The sequence below is a fragment of the Rutilus rutilus genome, assembly GCF_951802725.1.
Source record: "Rutilus rutilus genome assembly, chromosome: 1".
Taxonomy (NCBI): domain Eukaryota; kingdom Metazoa; phylum Chordata; class Actinopteri; order Cypriniformes; family Leuciscidae; genus Rutilus; species Rutilus rutilus.
The window spans coordinates 20,008,915-20,029,722 of NC_140209.1; the positions used below are offsets into that span (position 1 = coordinate 20,008,915).

At 40.3% G+C, this 20,808-nt stretch overlaps 1 protein-coding gene across 18 annotated transcripts in view; it reads left to right on the top strand.

The window, feature by feature from the left end:
* Positions 1-20,808, top strand: part of LOC311291627 (uncharacterized protein) — a 106,542-nt gene that overhangs the window by 47,395 nt on the left and 38,339 nt on the right. For 16 of the 18 annotated variants that reach the window (XR_014627584.1, XR_014627585.1, XM_084410766.1 and 13 more), the window contains 5 exons: positions 10,378-10,650; positions 10,739-11,026; positions 11,104-11,385; positions 12,794-12,865; positions 12,959-13,030. Coding sequence is in view for 16 of the 18 variants with exons in the window: in XM_084410766.1 (XP_084266892.1) it covers positions 10,378-10,650; positions 10,739-11,026; positions 11,104-11,385; positions 12,794-12,865; positions 12,959-13,030 (987 nt within the window). In the remaining 2 variants the exon portion in view is untranslated. The remainder of the gene's footprint in view (positions 1-10,377; positions 10,651-10,738; positions 11,027-11,103; positions 11,386-12,793; positions 12,866-12,958; positions 13,031-20,808) is intronic. The other 2 variants (XM_084410773.1, XM_084410765.1) reach the window with 1 other exon arrangement.

Genomic DNA, 20,808 nt, shown 5'->3' on the forward strand with positions numbered 1-20,808 from the left:
ATCCTCTGCAGTTAAAATAGGGGGAGAGCTCTCATTAGATGGTTGTATAAGGGCCTTTAGGTAGTCTCTGAATGTGTGAAATTGCTGAGGATCTGGCAGTGGCAGAGCAGAGGTTAACAGTCCACAGAAGCTAGACTTTTTTAGCTCACTGTCTTGGTTTGTGTGAGCTAATGGTGGCATCTCTGGCCAGCTTCCTGGGGGTTGTCTGAGGAATGCTGGACCTTGGTTCCATATGCTGTCTCTATGGAGATCAGAGGGAGACTTTCCTCTCGTTATAGCATCTGCAGGGTTGTCACCTGACTGTACATAACGCCAGGTGTCAGATTCAGTTAAGTCCTGTATCTCTGTCACTCTAGTCCCCACAAAAACCTTAAAGCGGCAGGAATCTGATAAAAGCCAGGTCAGTACGGTAGTGGAGTCGGACCACAGAGTGACACTATTGAGTGGTAATGTTAGCTCTGTCTTCAGGACTTTAGCAAGCTGCGCTCCTGTGAGTGCTGCACACAGCTCAAGACGAGGAATGCTCTGTTGTTTCTTGGGAGCAACACGGGATCTAGCTGTTACGAAGGCTACCTCCACTATACCTTGAGGGTTCTCTGTTCTTAAGTAAGCCACAGATCCGTAGGCTTTCTCTGAGGCATCACAAAAGATGTGAAGCTGCCTATTACTAGTGGGGCAGTCTAGTTCCTTGCTGCAATAACATCTAGGCAAAGTGATATGTTGCAGACCTTCCAACTCGCTCTCCCAGTGTTTCCAAGAGTCTATTAGGTCCTCTGGTAGCCGTGGGTCATCCCACTCCCTCTTTTTGTCCCACAACCTCTGTACTAACACCTTAGCTCGAGTGGTGAATGGTACAATGTAACCAAGTGGATCATACTGGCGAGCGAGAATCTGGTAGATGCTTCGCATTGTGGGCACTTGACAGTCAGGTTTGCGTCGTTTGTATGAGAGGGTGTCGGATTGACAATTCCAATGCAGGCCAAGTGTTGATTCCTGAGCCTCTTGGTGACCGTCACGGAGCCAGAGGATGCTGCTCTGAGATTTAATATCCTCTGGCAGATGGCTGATAACTGAAGGGTCATTGCTAGCCCATTGTCTTAGCTCAAAGCCACCTGATGCTAGCAGGCTGCAGAGTTTGTCAACCAGATTCTTGGCCATGTCACGGGAAGCAAAGCTCTGAAGACAATTGTCCACATAAAATGACTTCTCCACTGAAACCCGTGTGTCCTCTCCAGGCTGGCTGTGATCTATTACATGCTTCTGTAAAGAAAACGAGGCACAACACGGACTGCAAGTAGTCCCGAAAGGCAGTACCTGCCATTCATAGACATCAGGGATTCTGTCTTTTTGCATATCTCTCCAGATGTATCTCAGTAGTGGTTTATCCTTTGGCAAGAGGCGTACCTGATGGAACATGCCACGGATGTCACTACTGATGGCAACAGAGTGCTCCCGGAAACGCAGAAGGACTGCTAGAAGTGACGGACCAAGTGTTGGACCAGGTAGTAGGAGCTCGTTCAGGTTGTGCCCTTGGTATGAGAATGAACAGTTGAAGACCACCCTATTCTTCTCATTATGTTGCACCATGTGATGCGGGATGTACCAGGTTTCCTTTGTTCTGTTCACCTGCTCCTGATTAAGTTTGACAACATACCCAGCTTGCACTAACTTGGCTAGCTCCTCTTGGTATACTGCAGCCAGATCAGGGTCCCTTTCAAGTCGTTTCTCAATTGCCCTTAACTGGGGTAAAACCGCTTCCTTAGGTGCGCAGAGACGAGGCATGTTCTTGACACGTAGCAGGGGAGTAGCATATCGCTGAACACCAGCAACATCCACTCTCACAGTGTTTTCTTGCAGAAGCTGAATGGATTCTTTGTCTTGGCGTGACCTGGTGATCACCTTTTCACTCTGGTAAGGTATAACATCCATTTGCCACAGTCTCTCCACGTTTGCATAAAGGTCATTGACAGGCCGCAGTGAGGTAAAGAAGCATTGCTCAGGGGAAAGAAGACTGCTCAATTCTTGAGTTGGACCCTGCAGTGTCCATCCCAGACGTGTTCTCACTGCTGCTGGACCACCAGGGGGCCCCAGTCTAACTGGCTGTATAGGTGTGATAAGGTGGGGGCAATCAGAGCCAATGAGAAGCACAGGATGTACCTTGTTCAGCTGTTGTAGTGGTAACCCAGCAAGATGCGTGAACTTTCTTTGCAGTGCACTGACTGGGTGAGTGTGTTCTGCCAGGTTGAGTACGTTAGCTGTGAAGGCCTTACAGATCTTGTAGACTTTACTGGGGTTAGCAGTTGGGGACACAGTAAAAGTCACTGCCGCCCCGTGTATGACCTGGGTATCTTGTCTCACTGTGCGAAGCATAAGATCTTCAGGTTCCCCCACAAGTCCCAATTTCTCTACTGCATCATGCAGAATGATGGTCCGCTCTGATCCATCGTCCAACACAGCATAAGCCTCCATCGCCCTGTTACCATTCCTGATCAGTACCTTTGCCAGTTTGAGAAGCACTTTACTGCCGGATGTTGGGCGGTCAACATACAAAACTGCACTAGAAGGAACTGTATTTTGCTGATATGGCTTGACTTGATCATTGACTTCATGCAGTACCAGAAGATGCTTCTTGTTACAAGTTGGACAGGGAGTCTTTAGTGTGCAGTTGGCTGCTTGATGTCCACGACCACAACGCCAGCATCGGTTTTTAGTCTTTATCCAGTCTATCTTCATGTCTTTGCTGAGAAGCTTGAAGTTGTCACAGCCATTCAAATAATGCTTGTTATTGTCACAGTATGGACAAAAGGCCTTTAACTTCTCTGCTCTGACTGGAGCTGGTTTAAATGTAGCTGATGATGTTAGCGTGGACGATGACTTTTCAGTCCCCAGGAGAACAGTAGTTGGTCTGCGAGGCTGCTTAGGCTCTCTTCTCACCTCTCTGATGTGTGCTGAGGAGTCCTGCTTTGGGTGACAAGTATACTGGCTATTGTCTTCCTGTACTTGAAGCTCATATTCCAGCCAATCCGCAAAGTCCAGCAGTGTGGGAATAGCAACTTGCAGTGGGTGGGTATATCTTTTGAAACTAGATCTGAGGTCATGTGGCAGTTTACTTTGGAGGCGAGACACATGTGATCCACATTCCAGCTCTACATTACCTTTATGGCCCAGCTGTTGCAACATACTGACAAGAGAGCGCACCTCCTCTTATGTGAGGAGGAAGAAATGTTCATGTTTCTCAGGTCCTCAATCAGCTCTGAGCGTTCTCCTGACGTAGCTGGGCATGGCTGTCTCTTAGCGACAGGTGGTGGCAACCTGGAGCGTGGGGCTGCTATTGGGCGGTATGGCTGTGGAGTCTGAATGTTGACTGCTGGAGAGTGAGAGCGTGGTGATGGCATCGGTGAAGTGACTGACTCAGTTGGAACTCCACGCTCAGATTTCAGGCTTTGAAGCTCATTACAGAGTACAGCATTCTGTTGACGCATCTCTTGTAATGCTGTGATGATCTCAGGGAGCTGGCTAGCTTGTCGTTGCAAGGCTGCGTTCTCCCACTTAATCTCTTCAAACATAGCTGTAAGCTCTGGCAGCTGTTTCACTTGTCGTTGCAATGCAGCATTCTCTTCTCTCAGCTTGTCATAGGTGCTGTCCCATCGGTCGGTCAATCTCCATTCCGAACGATCTGATGCTTGGCTGACTGGTGAAGTGGATCTGGAGTAACCTGTAGGACTTGGCGGTTCATCCTCTTGTACAGCCTGGTAGGTAGGCGACCGTGGTTGCTGTCGACGAAGCCCAGGTCCACTGAGCTCATAGTCTTCAAAGTAAGCTGGAGGGTTAACTTGTCTCCTTGGTCGTACGGCAGGGGCTTCTCTTTCTGGGTGAGACATGGCTGTAGCAGTCCACTCTCCGGCTAGAAGGACCATGTAAAACTTGCTGCTCAATCTTTTGGTTCGGAGTATTGAATGGCTACAGGATGTCCGGTTAGAACATTACGTCTCACACCAGGGGGTACTTGAAGATGATTTATTGTCATGTAAATGTCATGTATGTGGTTCTGTAAACATAAAACAATATACAAAATATAAATAAACCTATTAGTATAAGTCAAGGATCCATAAACAGTACTAGAATACTGTATAATAATCAGCAAGGTTAAAGGGCATTAGAGAAGTAAAGAAATATAATAATATACATAAATATATTCTTTATAGAAATGAGTATTTTACTGCACTGTATACCTAATGCACGTAGTGCTAACAGCGAGTGCATCTAACTCGCCAGATAAACATGCCCGTACTAGGGCTGGGCGATTTAAATCGCGATATTGTTATGCGCATCTCATCAGTAATGCCGGTTCCTTGATTAGTAGTAAATCGCCATCACCTGCTTTCAGATGAAGTGGCATTTACTACAAAGAGCCGTAGTTAACTGACAAGCTGAGCCAAATCACATCAATATCGCGGACGTATCGCCAGCGATATTTAATGCGATATGGCTCCGCTTGTCAGTTAACTACGGCTCTTTGTACACAGCAAAACCTCCAGTGTTAAATTAACACCCCTGGGAGTGTATGAGTCCACACTCAAGAGTGTTTACGTTAATGAGATAACTAAGTGATTAATTTAGTGATGATTGAGCATTATTGAAGACACCTGATGTTAACAAGTAGAATCGCTGAAGGAGAAAATCGCAAATTGTAAGTTACCATTATTGTGATGGGTGTTTGCTTTAGTTGGGCTCTGACCCTTTCATGTGTACTTTAGATTTTGTTTGTTGGTTGTATCTGAGTTAAAACTGCCAGTTGAACAAAGAAAAAAAAGTGATCTTTGTTGGTTATATTATGACAATCATCATTTGAACTTGATCACTGAGCTCATCAAGATCCTTCTTTCTGACTTCGATTGAAGTTGTTGGTTACAGCATAACTGTGAATCTGAATAAATGGCCAGAATTTTTTATATAATATAAAGGATTTCTTAAAACTTGTTTTAAAAAAAAAAATCATTATTTTAGGCACACACAGATGTCAAGATTCAGTCTATGCATCTCAACAATGGTGAGGAGCAGAATATTCAATGAGGAAAAGTAAATTACATAGACAATTCAGATCATAATTTATTCATACCACAATGCATGATGGGAGCCACTGCAACATGCTTTATTATTGTCACCATTGTTGAGATTCACAGGCTGATTATTGATGTCTGAACGTCTTTTTGATCAGAGCAATGTTTATTAAATATTTTGAATAATAAGTAAAGTCCTGATAATCATAGGCTGAAGAATCACAAAACTGCTGCTAACAAGTTAAACCAAACTATCTTAATATGTTTCACTTTTCAGATCACAGTATGATTATGTCAAAACATAACTAACACTATAAGATAACATTTTACTTTGTTCATTTAACTGTTATAAATCAATAACAGCAGACAAACAACAGTAAATATAAAAGTAAACATATAATGGTCTAGAGCCCAACTAAAGCAAACACCCATCACCTTAATGGTAACTTACAATTTGTGATTTTCTCCTTCAGTGATTCTGCTTGTTAACATCAGGTGTCTTCAATAATGCTCAATCATCACTAAATGAATCACTTAATTATCTCCTCAGCCCTAAATGCCGCTCCATCTGAAAGCAGGTGATGGCGATTTACTACTAAATCAAGGAACCGGCTTTACTGACGAGATGCGCATAACAATATCGCGATTTAAATCGCCCAGCCCTAGCCCGTACATGTTCCCCGAGACTCAGTCTAAGTCCACACAACACGCAGATATATAAAACACTTTACAGATAAACAACGCGGGAGGATCACGTGCCATTCGAGCGACAATATAAAGTGCATACATAACGAACAATGCAAACATTCAGACGGAGTGCCGCGACCGCGATCCTCAAACTCCCTTATGAACATATTATGCAATAAAATATACAAATGTACTTACAGTTAGTTGCACGCACACACACAATCCTCAAATCTCGAGATGACAACATTTCTGCTGAATTTAACTGTTATTTATAATAAACAAGCACATCTACATCTTCTCTCGATAGAATCTTGTTTTCAACTCCCCGGAAAGTTTTAGAACAGTCCAAATCACGAACAGAGGCGGGGGAGTTGGGAGAGTCCATTACCAAAGGGTGGCCTTTTTTACAGGAAGCTTCATTCAAACGAAGAGAAAAGTTTTCAAAAGACAGCCAACGAGCGATACATTTATCCAACAAAATTATTGAGTTTATTATTCAGTCATCGAAAACAATGGATTTCGCCGCTTAATTGAGCATTTGGAGCCCCGGTACAGTTTGTCTGGTCGCAAATTCATCTCTGAAACAGCGTTCCCTATTCGAGATAGTGCGTAAACACATTTCATGTAAACTAAAAGATGTGAAAACAATCAGCTTTACTACCGACATCTTTAGTTGAGGTTTATTTATACTCTATTACTCAAGTCTCTTATTTCACTACATTGTGGCTGCACTTATTTAAAGGACTAACGTTAGATTGAGTACAAGTTACTGTTGTACTTTTTTTCTTTTTTTTTTTACTTATGTATTTCAAAAATGAAATGCCCTTTATTTAGCAAATTGTTTCTGGACTTCAAGTTATAAAGAGATTATTTTTCTTATATTATTCATAGTTATATAACTAAATAAAACTAAAATACCTTTTTCAGTTTATAGGATTAGCTGTGTGGCTGCATTTGAAGTTCTTTTTCACTTAAGAAAAATAAATAATATATTGCTGTGAAATGTATGTCAGATAATAAAAATACTCTAGTTCACTGTATGTATTTGTTCATGTTTTATTAAGGGATTAGTCTGAAACACACCATAAAATAATTAGCCTATATATATTCATACAGGGCTAGTATGAATTGCAGCTGTATACACACCCAGGTATCGGATCAGTACTCGGTATCGGCCGATACCCTGAGTCCAGGTATCGGAATCGGTATCGGGAAGGGAAAAAGGTTATCGGAACATCTCTAGTTCTGTCAGGTAGCTGTAACGTACAGTGGAATAGTGGATGATTCCAAAAGTGTGTTAGCTGACAAAGGAGCTCTAATCCGAATTTGGCCAGATGGTCTTGTAGCTGAGTACAGAACAGCCTTGCCATTCAGCAAAATCCCCAGAGTTAAATTAACTCTGTTCAGAGAACATTTGGTCCCTCTCTACAGAGAGTTAAAATAACTCTGAATCAGAGTTAAAGTTAATGAGATACTTAAGTGATTAATTAAGTGATGATTGGGCATTGATGATGAACACCTGCTGTTAACAAGTTCTCAGCAGAGGAGGATTAAACAACTCCATAAACAGCATTACCAGCTTCACTTATTACTAACCAGACTGACTTTATTTCTGTCTGACGTCTACAGAAGGTCTTATTGAGAATTAACAGAGGTTTAGATGGTGACGATTTATTGAAAATGTATGATCACCATTATGGTGATCAGTGTTTCCTTCAGTTGGGCAGTTTGACTCTTCTTGCAAGTTTGTGGTTTTTGTAACATGTAATTTGTTACAAATAAAGCCAACAACAAAGATGATCAGGTGATATAGCTTTTCACAGCAGATAGTAAAAAAATGCACTTCTCTCATGACTGTCTAAAAGTGATTATTTGATGTTAATAGATTATATTCTAACAATACTCTCTAGCCACAGATCGGACATTCTGAATTTAGATTTTTAAAATACATTATAGGAATTTTTTTTTTTTTTTTTTTTTTTAACACAGACATCAAGAATCAGCATATGAATCTCAACAATGGTGACATGCTTCATGCTGCAATGCATGCTGGGAGCCACAATAGTATAAAACTCATGGCTCCCAGGATGCATTGCGGCATGAAACATGTCACCATTGTTGAGATTCATATGCTGATTCTTGATGTCTGTGTCTTAGGAAAAAAAAAAATTCCCCTATTATGTTTTTTCAAAAATTCAAAATGTCCAATCTGTGGCAAGACAGTATTGTTAGTGAATATAGTCTATTAACATCAAATGACCACTTTTGGACAGTGATGATATAAGCGCATAATTCTACTTTTTGTTGTTGAAAACTTGATCACCTGAACATCTTTGCTTCTGGCATTCTTTGCAACAAATTATGTGTTTTGGTAAAAGCTGTTACAAAAACCACAAACATTCAATACAATAAGTTAAGTGTCAAACTGTCCAACTAAAGGAAACACTCATCACGATAATGGTGACCAAACATTTTCAATAAATCGTCAACATCTAAACCTCTGTTAATTCTCAATAAGAACTTCTGTAAACATATGACAGAAATAAAGTCAGTCTGGTTAGTAATAAGTGAAGCTGGTAATGCTGTTTGTGGAGTTGTTTAATGCTCCTCTGCTGAGATCTTCACAGATTTAATGTCTTCTTTTCTCTTCAGTTGATTTCATCGAAGACTGTGTCTGAAGTCAGTTGTAGTTCTTGTGTTTCTCTTTTTTTTCTGTTCTTGTTTCTCTTTCCTTCAGCGATTCTGAATGTTGACAGCAGGTGTTCATCATTAATGCCAAATCATCACTTAATTAATCACTTAAGTATCTCGTTAACTTTAACTCTGTTTCAGAGTTATTTTAACTCTCTGTAGAGAGGGACCAAATGTTCTCTGAGCAGAGTTAATTTAACTCTGGGGATTTTGCTGTGTAGATATTACGTGGGCTAAAAGAACTCTCAGAAGTAACCTATAAAGTTTAGCTATTTGGGAAAGAGATTCTGATGTCAAAGAGAGAGTAAGAACTGCAGCCGTGTCAACGCAAAGTCCTCAATAAAGAATAACTTTGTTTGAACGTGATCCCCAAAGTCTCCTGGTTCTGCTTTGAAGAAAGAAAAACTTTACAACAATAGCGAGGCCAGCGAGCAATTCCAAGAGCAACACAGTGATTGTAGAGTCTGGTAGGCAGTTTTGGCCGGGCTTTTGGGTTTAAATGATACAAATCCAGAGACGAATAAAAAAAAGCCATATTATAAATCCACAAGCCAGAAGGCAGCAAGGAGACCTGGGACACCGGGCAAAAATCAGTAAAAGCAGACAAGAGACCCACGACGAGCATCAGAGCAAAAAGCATCCTACAGCGCATAACGTTACTCGCTGAAAAAACTAGCCAGATTTTAAAGACCGCGTTAGCCAGCACACCGAGCAACTAAGCCACTTCACAGCGCAAGTATATGAAAAAGGCAACCCTTTCTAAGACCACCTCAGCCAAGACTTACGTATGAACCAGCCACCGATAAACCGACAGAAAGTGTTAACTTACTCACGGAAGACGGAAAGGAGCCCGTTGCACTGTGGCGAAAGCTTGCGTTAGGCAGTTAATCCAGCTTGAAAGGGATCATCCAAAACAATATGGGTCGTCGTGTTAGAGCAATCAAAACATGAAACAAAGAAGAAAAAAAAAGGTCCAAAGTCCAGATCTCAACAAACATGTACCGGAGAACAGCGGCAGTCAGGCACGCCAGCGTTCGCTCAAACCGGAAATCCTTTCCTTCACTTCCTAGTTATCATCTACACTCACTCCACACTACACTCCTACACTCCTTATCATTTCACTGTTTTACTCAATAAAGTGAAGTTTCAGCTATATAAAGTATTTAAATGCAGTGTAAAATTTTATTGTGTATTAAGAAATATTATTGTTTTAGTGAACTCGATTAAAATAAGTTCAGAGTACTCAAAACTATTGTTTTTATAAACTTAATTTAATTGAGGCAATCGGTTTCCTTAAATGAAATGAGTTAGCTTAACTTGTTGGCTTTTACATTGTACAAGAGCGGCTTGTTTATTGTAAATATGCAGTTATCAAAGTTACTGTAGTAGCTTTTTCTAATCTGACCTTTGTTCCCAATTTTCCCAATTTGCTACTACTGTTGGTTGAGCTGGATATAGCTTGACTCGTGCAGTTGTAAAGATGAGTATAAGTTAATTTAGTCGGTCCAATGACCATTTATTGTTAATGGTGAAGAATGTTACATAATCTTGAAGTAAATAAAACAAACAATTAAATTAAAGTAGTGTAATAAAGTAGTCTATTAAAGTAGCAAACGGCTTGTCACGTCATGGCACCATAGAGCACACCACACGGTCAAAAGACTGTTTGCCCTCTCTGCCACCCCCTGATACTGTGGCTTCCTGTCTTTAAGGCCATTCCCCTTGGGCTCCACATTCAGCCTCCCAACCGTTCTATAGGTGGAAGTAGACAGACCTGTTGCCATATACTGTATAGATACTGTACAAAGTTTCCAAAGTTACTAGCCACTCAGAATTTTCAAAGGAAACATTCGCTGTATTACATTTTATGTAATTAAAGTAATTAAAGCCCCCCCCCCCCCCCCACCCCCCCCCCCCCATTTTTTCCTCTTCCTTGCAGAGAGACACTCGCTGTATTACATTTACACTGGATTGTCCAAACCTGTGGATCTGCCGGGCATCTATGAATTCACTGCTATGGGTCTGCTAGATGACAGACAGATCGACTATTACAATAGTAAAGAAAAGAAAAAGATTCCCACACAGCCCTGGATGAAAGAGAACATGCAGGAAGATTACTGGGAAAAAGGCACTCAGTCCAGAAAGAGCAAAGAACAGTGGTTTAATGTCAATATCAAGATTCTGATGGACCGCATGAGACACAATGATTCAGGTGAGGAACATTCATGCTGTTTAACCTGCTAATGTATAGTTTTATTATTGTTATCATCTTACAAACATTTTGATTCTTCATGTTTCAGATCTTCATGTTCTTCAGTGGAGACACGGTTGTGAAGTAGAGCAGCAGGGAGATAGAGTGATGTTTTCCAAAGGTTTTTCTGAGTACAGCTATGATGGAGAGGACTTTCTGTCTTTTGATGATAAAGAGTCTCAATGGGTCGCCCCAGTTGACGCAGCTCTACCAACCAAGAGAAAATGGGACAATGTGCCGATCCTAAACCAATACACCAAAGGCTACCTGGAGAAAGAGTGTGTGGACTGGCTCAACAAATTCAGAGAATATGGAGACGAGGAGTTCAGAAACGGCTGTGAGTAAATGTGTTTGTATTTGTTGATGATAAGCAGCTGATTAAACTGATTGATAAACTGATTTCTGTGTTTTCAGCTCCTCCAAAGGTTCATGTGTTTTCAAGGAAATCCACTGATGAAACCAAGCTGAAACTGACCTGTCTGGCCACCGGCTTCTACCCCAAAGATGTGACGATGATCCTTAGGAAATATCACACATCTCCGTGTAAACCTCATATTGAATCCTCAGGAATCAGACCAAACCATGATGGATCCTATCAGCTGAGGAAGAGTGTGGAGATCAAGGAGGAGGAAAAAGATGAATATGATTGTCTTGTGACTCACAAGAGCATCAAAGAACCTATTAGGGGAAAGTGGGGTAAGATGAGCCAGTGGGTAAATTGACCCACCCCATTTACCTTGACAACTGGACACTTTTATTGTCATGTGATCATATATTTTGGAATCTGTTAGCTTTTGCTGAATTTGGCCGAGAAATTGTTTGGGTGGCTCGCCAATGTATTAGATGTCTTTAATACATAAAATAAGTAAGCTTGACCAGAGCTCTTGTGAGGAGAAGAGTTTATTGAAGGCAGTATCAAGTTAAGCCAAGTCACCTTCGTTTATATAGCGCTTTTAACAATATAGATTGTTTCAAAGCAGCTTTACAGTGATAACAGGAACTTTAAGTAACAGAGATTGCTTTGGCTTTACAGCAGCTCGAGAATAAAGTTATTGTCCAGCTCAAGTTAGTAGTGGAGCACAGTTCTTCAGCAGAGATGTTAGCGTGTCGCCCTTCAAAGAATCTTAACCCAAAGTTCTGTCAGTGTGACAGACCTTTATACATGAAGACAAAGGGGCTACATACAATAGAAAACTGTTAGGACCTCCCACAGGAGATTGATCTACACTGCAATCTACTCTGATTAATGTTGTTTCTTTGTCATTCACACCTATCAGTTTCTATGGGCCACATATCTGTATGGGACATTTGGTTCACACCTTTACAGACACAGAAAGAGTTGATTTGCATCTGAGGCACAGTCACAATGTAATTACATCATTGATCATCAGTAAATACATCATTAGTCATTAATTATTAAATTAAACGTTTTGCTTGTACACATTAGTTAATGCACTGTGAATTAACATGAAACTAACAATGACCGACTGTATTTTTATTAACTAACATCAACAAAGATTACTGTAATAAATATATTTTTTAATTGTTCATTCATAGTAAATACATTAACTAACATTAACTAATGGAACGTTATTGAAAATTTGTAATTTTTTCTTTGCATTTAATGATAACAGGCAATTATTCTGCTGCCAAACAGATGGCGATGTGACTTTGTAAAAATACACTTACACATATAGACTGAATGCATAATACCCTTGTGCATGATGTCACCGTTTTGACAAATTTGTTTTCTGTAGTTAACATGGAGAAGATCATGGTGTCATTTTCAAAAACTTGCACTTTGAAACCTGTTTTTATTAGTTTGCGTTTTCAGACCCCCAAAATGCATTGTTGTATAAATGAACAAAAAGCATAAAAAGTCTCACAAGTTGTAGTTGTGAAAACAGCCCTTAAAATAATTTATTCAATTAGTAAACATTAAAATATATGCATCATAATGATTTATTCAGATACTGTTACTGATGCTTTGTTTATGTGTATGAATATTATGTGGCCTGACACATTAACATTAAACCTGTATGACATATTCTTTCTGAGAAAAGTAATTCTCTGCCACTACACTTCATTTATCGTGGTTTTCCAGGACAAGTTACAGAATCACTGAGTGCCAGTGCTGCTAATGCTGAAGAATCTTCACTTAAGAATGAATCTGATGGTATGTTTGAGCTGTTGCTTTGTCATGGCAAATTTCGAGTAGATTCATACTAAAGTCCTGGAGATGCACTTTGACCTTTCACTTTTTCTCCAGCAGGACAAGAGTGTGCTGGTGAAACAACAGACATCAATGCGACTGTCGCTCTGGAGAAAGACAAACTAACTGGTAACTATGCTTTAACTGAATATCAGTGCTGTTTTCACTCATTTCTGTTTCTCTAAAGGCTCAAGTGTAGCACAGGAGAAATTAATTTACATTCAGGGCTTAAGGCAATCGGTGTCCTCAAATGTAATAAGTTAGCTTAAATGATTGAATTTGACTTTGTGTGTGACATTGTGAGCTAACAGTAACTGCAAGTGATCTGAGTTCATTTAAAGTTTGTCAAGTCAAGTCAAGTCAAGTCAAGTCAAGTCAAGGTTGATTTATATAGCACAAGTTTAACACAACCGTAGTTGATCCAAAGTGCTTTACAGTACAAAAAATTGAATAAAAACAAAATAAGAGACAAATAGTAGTAGGAAAAAAAAAAGAAAGAAAGAGAGATAAAATCAAGTATCAAACCATTCAGTGTATATACATACAGTACATACATAACGTAGAACACAGAGTTATTTACAATACAAACACAAAATTACTCAAATGCAAGAGAATAAAAATGGGTCTTTAAGCTGTATTTAATAGCAACCAGAGATGGAGAGGTCCTGATATTTAAAGGTAAATTGTTCCAGAGCTTTGGGGCAACTACAGAGAAAGCTCTATCACCTTTTGATTTACACCGAGAGCGTGGGGCAGATAAAAGTGACTGATCGCAAGATCTTAGCGACCTAGAGGCTGTGTATGGCATAATAAGATCACAAATATAATCTGGGGCTGAACTACAGTTAGGAAAATAAGTATTTGAACACCCTGCTATTTTGCAAGTTCTCCCACTTGGAAATCATGGAGGGGTCTGAAATTGTCATTGTAGGTGCATGTCCACTGTGAGAGACATAATCAAAAAAAAAAAAAAATCCAGAAATCACAATATATGATTTTTTAACTATTTATTTGTATGATACAGCTGCAAATAAGTATTTGAACACCTGTCTATCAGCTAGAATTCTGACCCTCAAAGACCTGTTAGTCTGCCTTTAAAATGTCCACCTCCACTCCATTTATTATCCTAAATTAGATGCACCTGTTTGAGGTCGTTAGCTGCATAAAGACACCTGTCCACCCCATACAATCAGTAAGAATCCAACTACTAACATGGCCAAGACCAAAGAGCTGTCCAAAGACACTAGAGACAAAATTGTACACCTCCACAAGGCTGGAATGGGCTACGGGGAAATTGCCAAGCAGCTTGGTGAAAAAAGGTCCACTGTTGGAGCAATCATTAGAAAATGGAAGAAGCTAAACATGACTGTCAATCTCCCTCGGACTGGGGCTCCATGCAAGATCTCACCTCGTGGGGTCTCAATGATCCTAAGAAAGGTGAGAAATCAGCCCAGAACTACACAGGAGGAGCTGGTCAATGACCTGAAAAGAGCTGGGACCACCGTTTCCAAGGTTACTGTTGGTAATACACTAAGACGTCATGGTTTGAAATCATGCATGGCACGGAAGGTTCCCCTGCTTGAACCAGCACATGTCAAGGCCCGTCTTAAGTTTGCCAATGACCATTTGGATGATCCAGAGGAGTCATGGGAGAAAGTCATGTGGTCAGATGAGACCAAAATAGATCTTTTTGGTCATAATTCCACTAAATGTGTTTGGAGGAAGAAGAATGATGAGTACCATCCCAAGAACACCATCCCTACTGTGAAGCATGGGGGTGGTAGCATCATGCTTTGGGGGTGTTTTTCTGCACATGGGACAGGGCGACTGCACTGTATTAAGGAGAGGATGACCAGGGCCATGTATTGCGAGATTTTGGGGAACAACCTCCTTCCCTCAGTTAGAGCATTGAAGATGGGTCGAGGCTGGGTCTTCCAACATGACAATGACCCGAAGCACACAGCCAGGATAACCAAGGAGTGGCTCTGTAAGAAGCATATCAAGGTTCTGGCGTGGCCTAGCCAGTCTCCAGACCTAAACCCAATAGAGAATCTTTGGAGGGAGCTCAAACTCCGTGTTTCTCAGCGACAGCCCAGAAACCTGACTGATCTAGAGAAGATCTGTGTGGAGGAGTGGGCCAAAATCCCTCCCGCAGTGTGTGCAAACCTGGTGAAAAACTACAGGAAACGTTTGACCTCTGTAATTGCAAACAAAGGCTACTGTACCAAATATTAACATTGATTTTCTCAGGTGTTCAAATACTTATTTGCAGCTGAATCATACAAATAAATAGTTAAAAAATCATACATTGTGATTTCTGGATGTTTTTTTTTAGATTATGTCTCACACAGTGGACATGCACCTACGATGACAATTTCAGACCCCTCCATGATTTCTAAGTGGGAGAACTTGCAAAATAGCAGGGTGTTCAAATACTTATTTTCCTCACTGTATGTAGGGCCTTGTATGCAAAAATAAGGATCTTAAAATCGACTCTAAATTGTATTGGTAGCCAATGCAATGAGGCAAGAACAGGGGAGATGTGATCCCTTTTCTTAGTTCCTGTTAGCAATCTGGCTGCTGAATTTTGAACCATTTGTAACCGAGACAGTGTAGTTTGAGGTAGGCCAACGTATAGAGAATTGCAGTATTCCAATCGAGAGGAAATTAGCGCATGAATCACAATTTCAAGGTCTTTACTTGATAAGAAGTTTTTCACTTTTGCTATAGATCGTAGTTGAAAAAAGCTACTCTTTACAACTGCATTTACATGCTTGTCAAACTAGAGGAGAGGGTCAAAATAGACTCCAAGATTTTTTGCATGATTGTGTAAGTTGTTACTTAAGGGACCTAACTGTGTTTTAATGGAGTTGTTGGTAGCAGCAGGACCCAGTAGAAGCACTTCAGTTTTATTTTCATTCAGTTGGAGTGAGTTATTTGTCATCCAGGTCTTGACTTCATTAAGGCATGTAAAGAGGTTGTCTAATGAAATGTCATTTCCTGGTTTGATTGGAAGATATAATTGGAGGTCGTCAGCGTAACAGTGATAATTAGGGCCCGAGCACCGATGGTGTGAGGACCCTCTTGGAATTGCTCTGTTTATTATTATTATTATTATTATTCTTCTCCGCATTGAATTGCATTTTTGAGGGCCTAAACATGCTCAAAAACTCACGAAACTTTGCACACGCGTCAGAACTGGCGAAAATTTACATCTGATATAGGTTTCAGAATTGGGCGGGGCAAAATGGCTCGATAGCGCCACCTATAAAAGTTCAACGGAGTGCGCCTCCCGCAACGTTCCACGTACGTGCACGAAATTCGGTACATACATGTAATGACCTAATACCTACAAAAAAGTCTCTTGGAGCATAGCCCTAAACACAACAGGAAGTCAGCCATTTTGAACTTCCTCTCAGATTTTTGTGCAGTTTTTGCCATTTTCAGGCCTCGTACTTTAACGAACTCCTCCTACAGTTTTAATCTGATCATCTTCAAATTTGGTGAGTGTAATCTTAAGGCCTTTGTGACGTTAAATTGCGAAGATCTTGAGTTTTCGTCAAAGGGCGGGTCCTCGGCGGCCTGACAAATTTCGATGTTTCGCCATGAAACAGGAAGTTGCTGTAACTCAGGCATGGAATGTCCAATCTGCCCCAAACTTCACACGTTTGATAAGAGGTCTGTCCTGAACACATGACCATGCTCATATTCAGTTACAGTCATAGCGCCACCTGCTGGCAACAGGAAGTGACGTTTAACACTGTTCTTGACTCCTAATAACATATAAAAAAATGCCAGTAGGTGCTAAACATCCTACCAACATACTAGAGACATGCTAAAACATGCTAGCAAACTCTTAGCTAAGTGCTAAAGCATGCTATTATTGCAATTAAATAGGAATTTGCTGTAACCCAGGCATGGAATGTCCAATCTGCCCCAAACTTCACACTTTTGATAAGAGTCATGGCCTGAATACATCTACATGAGAATGTTCATTTATAGTAATAGCGCCACCTACTGGCAACAGGAAGTGACATGTTTAACACGTTGATGCCGTTTTAGCAACATGTTAAAAATGCCATTGAGTTCTAAACATGCTAGAAACATGTTAAAACATGCTAACAATGCTTAGCTAAGTGCTAAAGAATGCTAATTCACTGAAACAGGATGTTGTTGTTACTCAAGAAGGCAATGTCCAATCTGCGCCAAACTTCACACTTTTCATAAGCGTTCTGTCCTGAACACATGACCATGCTCATATTCAGTTACAGTCATAGTGCCACCTGCTGGCAACAGGAAGTGACATGTTAAAAACTGTTGTGGACATATAAAAACATATAAAAAAAGTGCCAGCAAGTGCTAAACATGCTAACAACATACTAGAAACATGTTAAAACATGCTAGCAAACACTTAGCTAAGTGCTAAAGCATGCTATTGCTGCAATTAAATTGGAATTTGCTGTAACACAGGCATGGAATGTCCAATCTGCCCCAAACTTCACACGTTTGATAAGAGTCATGGCCTGAACACATCTACATGAGAATATTCAGTTATAGTAATAGCGCCACCTGCTGGCAACAGGAAGTGACATGTTTAACACGTTGATGCCGTTCTAGACGTTCAATGGTTAAAAATGCCATTGAGTTCTAAACATGCTAGAAACATGTTAAAACATGCTAACAATGCTTAGCTAAGTGCTAAAGAATGCTAATTCAATGAAACATGACTTTGTTGTTACTCAAGAAGGCAATTTCCAATTTGCACCAAACTTCACACGTTTGATAAGAGTTCTGTCCTGAACACACATCCATGCTCATATTCAGTTATAGTCATAACGCCACCTACTGGCAACAGAAACTGACATGGTTGCGAAAATTTACATCTGATATAGGTTTCAGAATTGGGCGGGGCAAAATGGCTCGATAGCGCCACCTATAAAAGTTCAACGGAGTGCGCCTCCCGCAACGTTCCACGTACGTGCACGAAATTCGGTAAATACATGTAATGACCTAATACCTACAAAAAAGTCTCTTGGAGCATAGCCCTAAACACAACAGGAAGTCAGCCATTTTGAACTTCCTCTCAGATTTTTGTGCAGTTTTTGCCATTTTCAGGCCTCGTACTTTAACGAACTCCTCCTACAGTTTTAATCTGATCATCTTCAAATTTGGTGAGTGTAATCTTAAGGCCTTTGTGACGTTAAATTGCGAAGATCTTGAGTTTTCGTCAAAGGGCGGGTCCTCGGCGGCCTGACAAATTTCGATGTTTCGCCATGAAACAGGAAGTTGCTGTAACTCAGGCATGGAATGTCCAATCTGCCCCAAACTTCACACGTTTGATAAGAGGTCTGTCCTGAACACATGACCATGCTCATATTCAGTTACAGTCATAGCGCCACCTGCTGGCAACAGGAAGTGACGTTTAACACTGTTCTTGACTCCTAATAACATATAAAAAAATGCCAGTAGGTGCTAAACATCCTACCAACATACTAGAGACATGCTAAAACATGCTAGCAAACTCTTAGCTAAGTGCTAAAGCATGCTATTATTGCAATTAAATAGGAATTTGCTGTAACCCAGGCATGGAATGTCCAATCTGCCCCAAACTTCACACTTTTGATAAGAGTCATGGCCTGAATACATCTACATGAGAATGTTCATTTATAGTAATAGCGCCACCTACTGGCAACAGGAAGTGACATGTTTAACACGTTGATGCCGTTTTAGCAACATGTTAAAAATGCCATTGAGTTCTAAACATGCTAGAAACATGTTAAAACATGCTAACAATGCTTAGCTAAGTGCTAAAGAATGCTAATTCACTGAAACAGGATGTTGTTGTTACTCAAGAAGGCAATGTCCAATCTGCGCCAAACTTCACACTTTTGATAAGCGTTCTGTCCTGAACACATGACCATGCTCATATTCAGTTACAGTCATAGTGCCACCTGCTGGCAACAGGAAGTGACATGTTAAAAACTGTTGTGGACATATAAAAACATATAAAAAAAGTGCCAGCAAGTGCTAAACATGCTAACAACATACTAGAAACATGTTAAAACATGCTAGCAAACACTTAGCTAAGTGCTAAAGCATGCTATTGCTGCAATTAAATTGGAATTTGCTGTAACACAGGCATGGAATGTCCAATCTGCCCCAAACTTCACACGTTTGATAAGAGTCATGGCCTGAACACATCTACATGAGAATATTCAGTTATAGTAATAGCGCCACCTGCTGGCAACAGGAAGTGACATGTTTAACACGTTGATGCCGTTCTAGACGTTCAATGGTTAAAAATGCCATTGAGTTCTAAACATGCTAGAAACATGTTAAAACATGCTAACAATGCTTAGCTAAGTGCTAAAGAATGCTAATTCAATGAAACATGACTTTGTTGTTACTCAAGAAGGCAATTTCCAATTTGCACCAAACTTCACACGTTTGATAAGAGTTCTGTCCTGAACACACATCCATGCTCATATTCAGTTATAGTCATAACGCCACCTACTGGCAACAGAAACTGACATGGTTAACACAGTAATGAAGTACTAACCACATAATTATTGTGTACTAAGCATGCTAGAAACAGACTAAACATGCTAGCAACACTTAGCTGAGTCATGAAGCATGCTATTATCACCATTATACAAAACATTTTGTAACTGACTTTGACATACTCTTACTATATATACCTCCTTAAATGTACATTTCCCAACCATGCTCTGTCTTCCTAAAGCCACCGAGTGTTGATGGCACGGGTGCGAGGGCCCTTTCATCGCTGCTTGCAGCTTTAATTTATGTTATATTTCTTGAATATTGAGCCTAAAGGTAACATGTAGAGGGAAAACAAAAAGGGGCCAAGAATGGATCCCTGTGGAACGCCACAATGGATCGACGCAGAGGGTGAAGTAAATGACCTGATATTTACAGAGAAGGTCCTCCCCTGCAAATATGAGGCGAACCACTGTAGAGCAAGGCCCTCTACTCCAACAATATACTCCAGTCGTCTCAGTAGAATATTATGATCAATGGTATCAAATGCAGCACTCAGATCTAAAAGTATCAGGATAACGGAAGACCCAGAATCGAGAGACAATAGAATGTCATTTGTAACCTTTAGCAGTGCTGACTCAGTGTAGAGCCAGCCCTGATTGGCTGCTTGAATCTCAATTTAAAAGAACGTCCAGTTTGCGGTCTTTCTTTCTTCTGGCCATCGGTAGAGAAGAAGTCTTAGCACGGTTACTCATGGTTCTTACAGGGCTTTCAACCGAGGAGGTCCTTCAGAAAATATCAGAAGCAGGCATAGAAGTAACCGGCGTCGAGATGAAAGGAGATGAAGTGGACTTTCAGGCAAATGACACTTACTCAGATGATAAAAATTTATATGTCACAGTTAGACATTGAATTTAAAATGAAATGTTGGAAAATGTGAAAATGAAAAGGATTTAATAAATTCTGATTTTAATTCAGCGTGTGTAATATATATATATCATTATAGTCAACGATTGTACCCTGTCAAAGCCAATTTTGTACCATTTTTGAAGGTTCCATTTTTCTAATGTTAAATAAAGGTACAAAATTGTCACCACAGGTACAAGACGTCTCTTAAGGTACAAATCACAAGGGTACAAATATGTACAATATTGTACCCTTGAGGGTACAGCCCCAGTGACAAGCAATTGTACCCCTAAAGGTACAATTATGTACTTTATTTTCTGAGAGTGTAAAAGTTGATCAAAAAACTTTGAAAATTGCTTTATGAAGCAACACTGACATCAATAATCAGCCTGTGAATCTCAACAATGGTGACAATAATAAAGCATGTTGCAGTGCATTCTGGGTGCCACCAATCAAAACTCATTCATGGCTCCCATCATGCATTGCGGTATGAATAAATTATG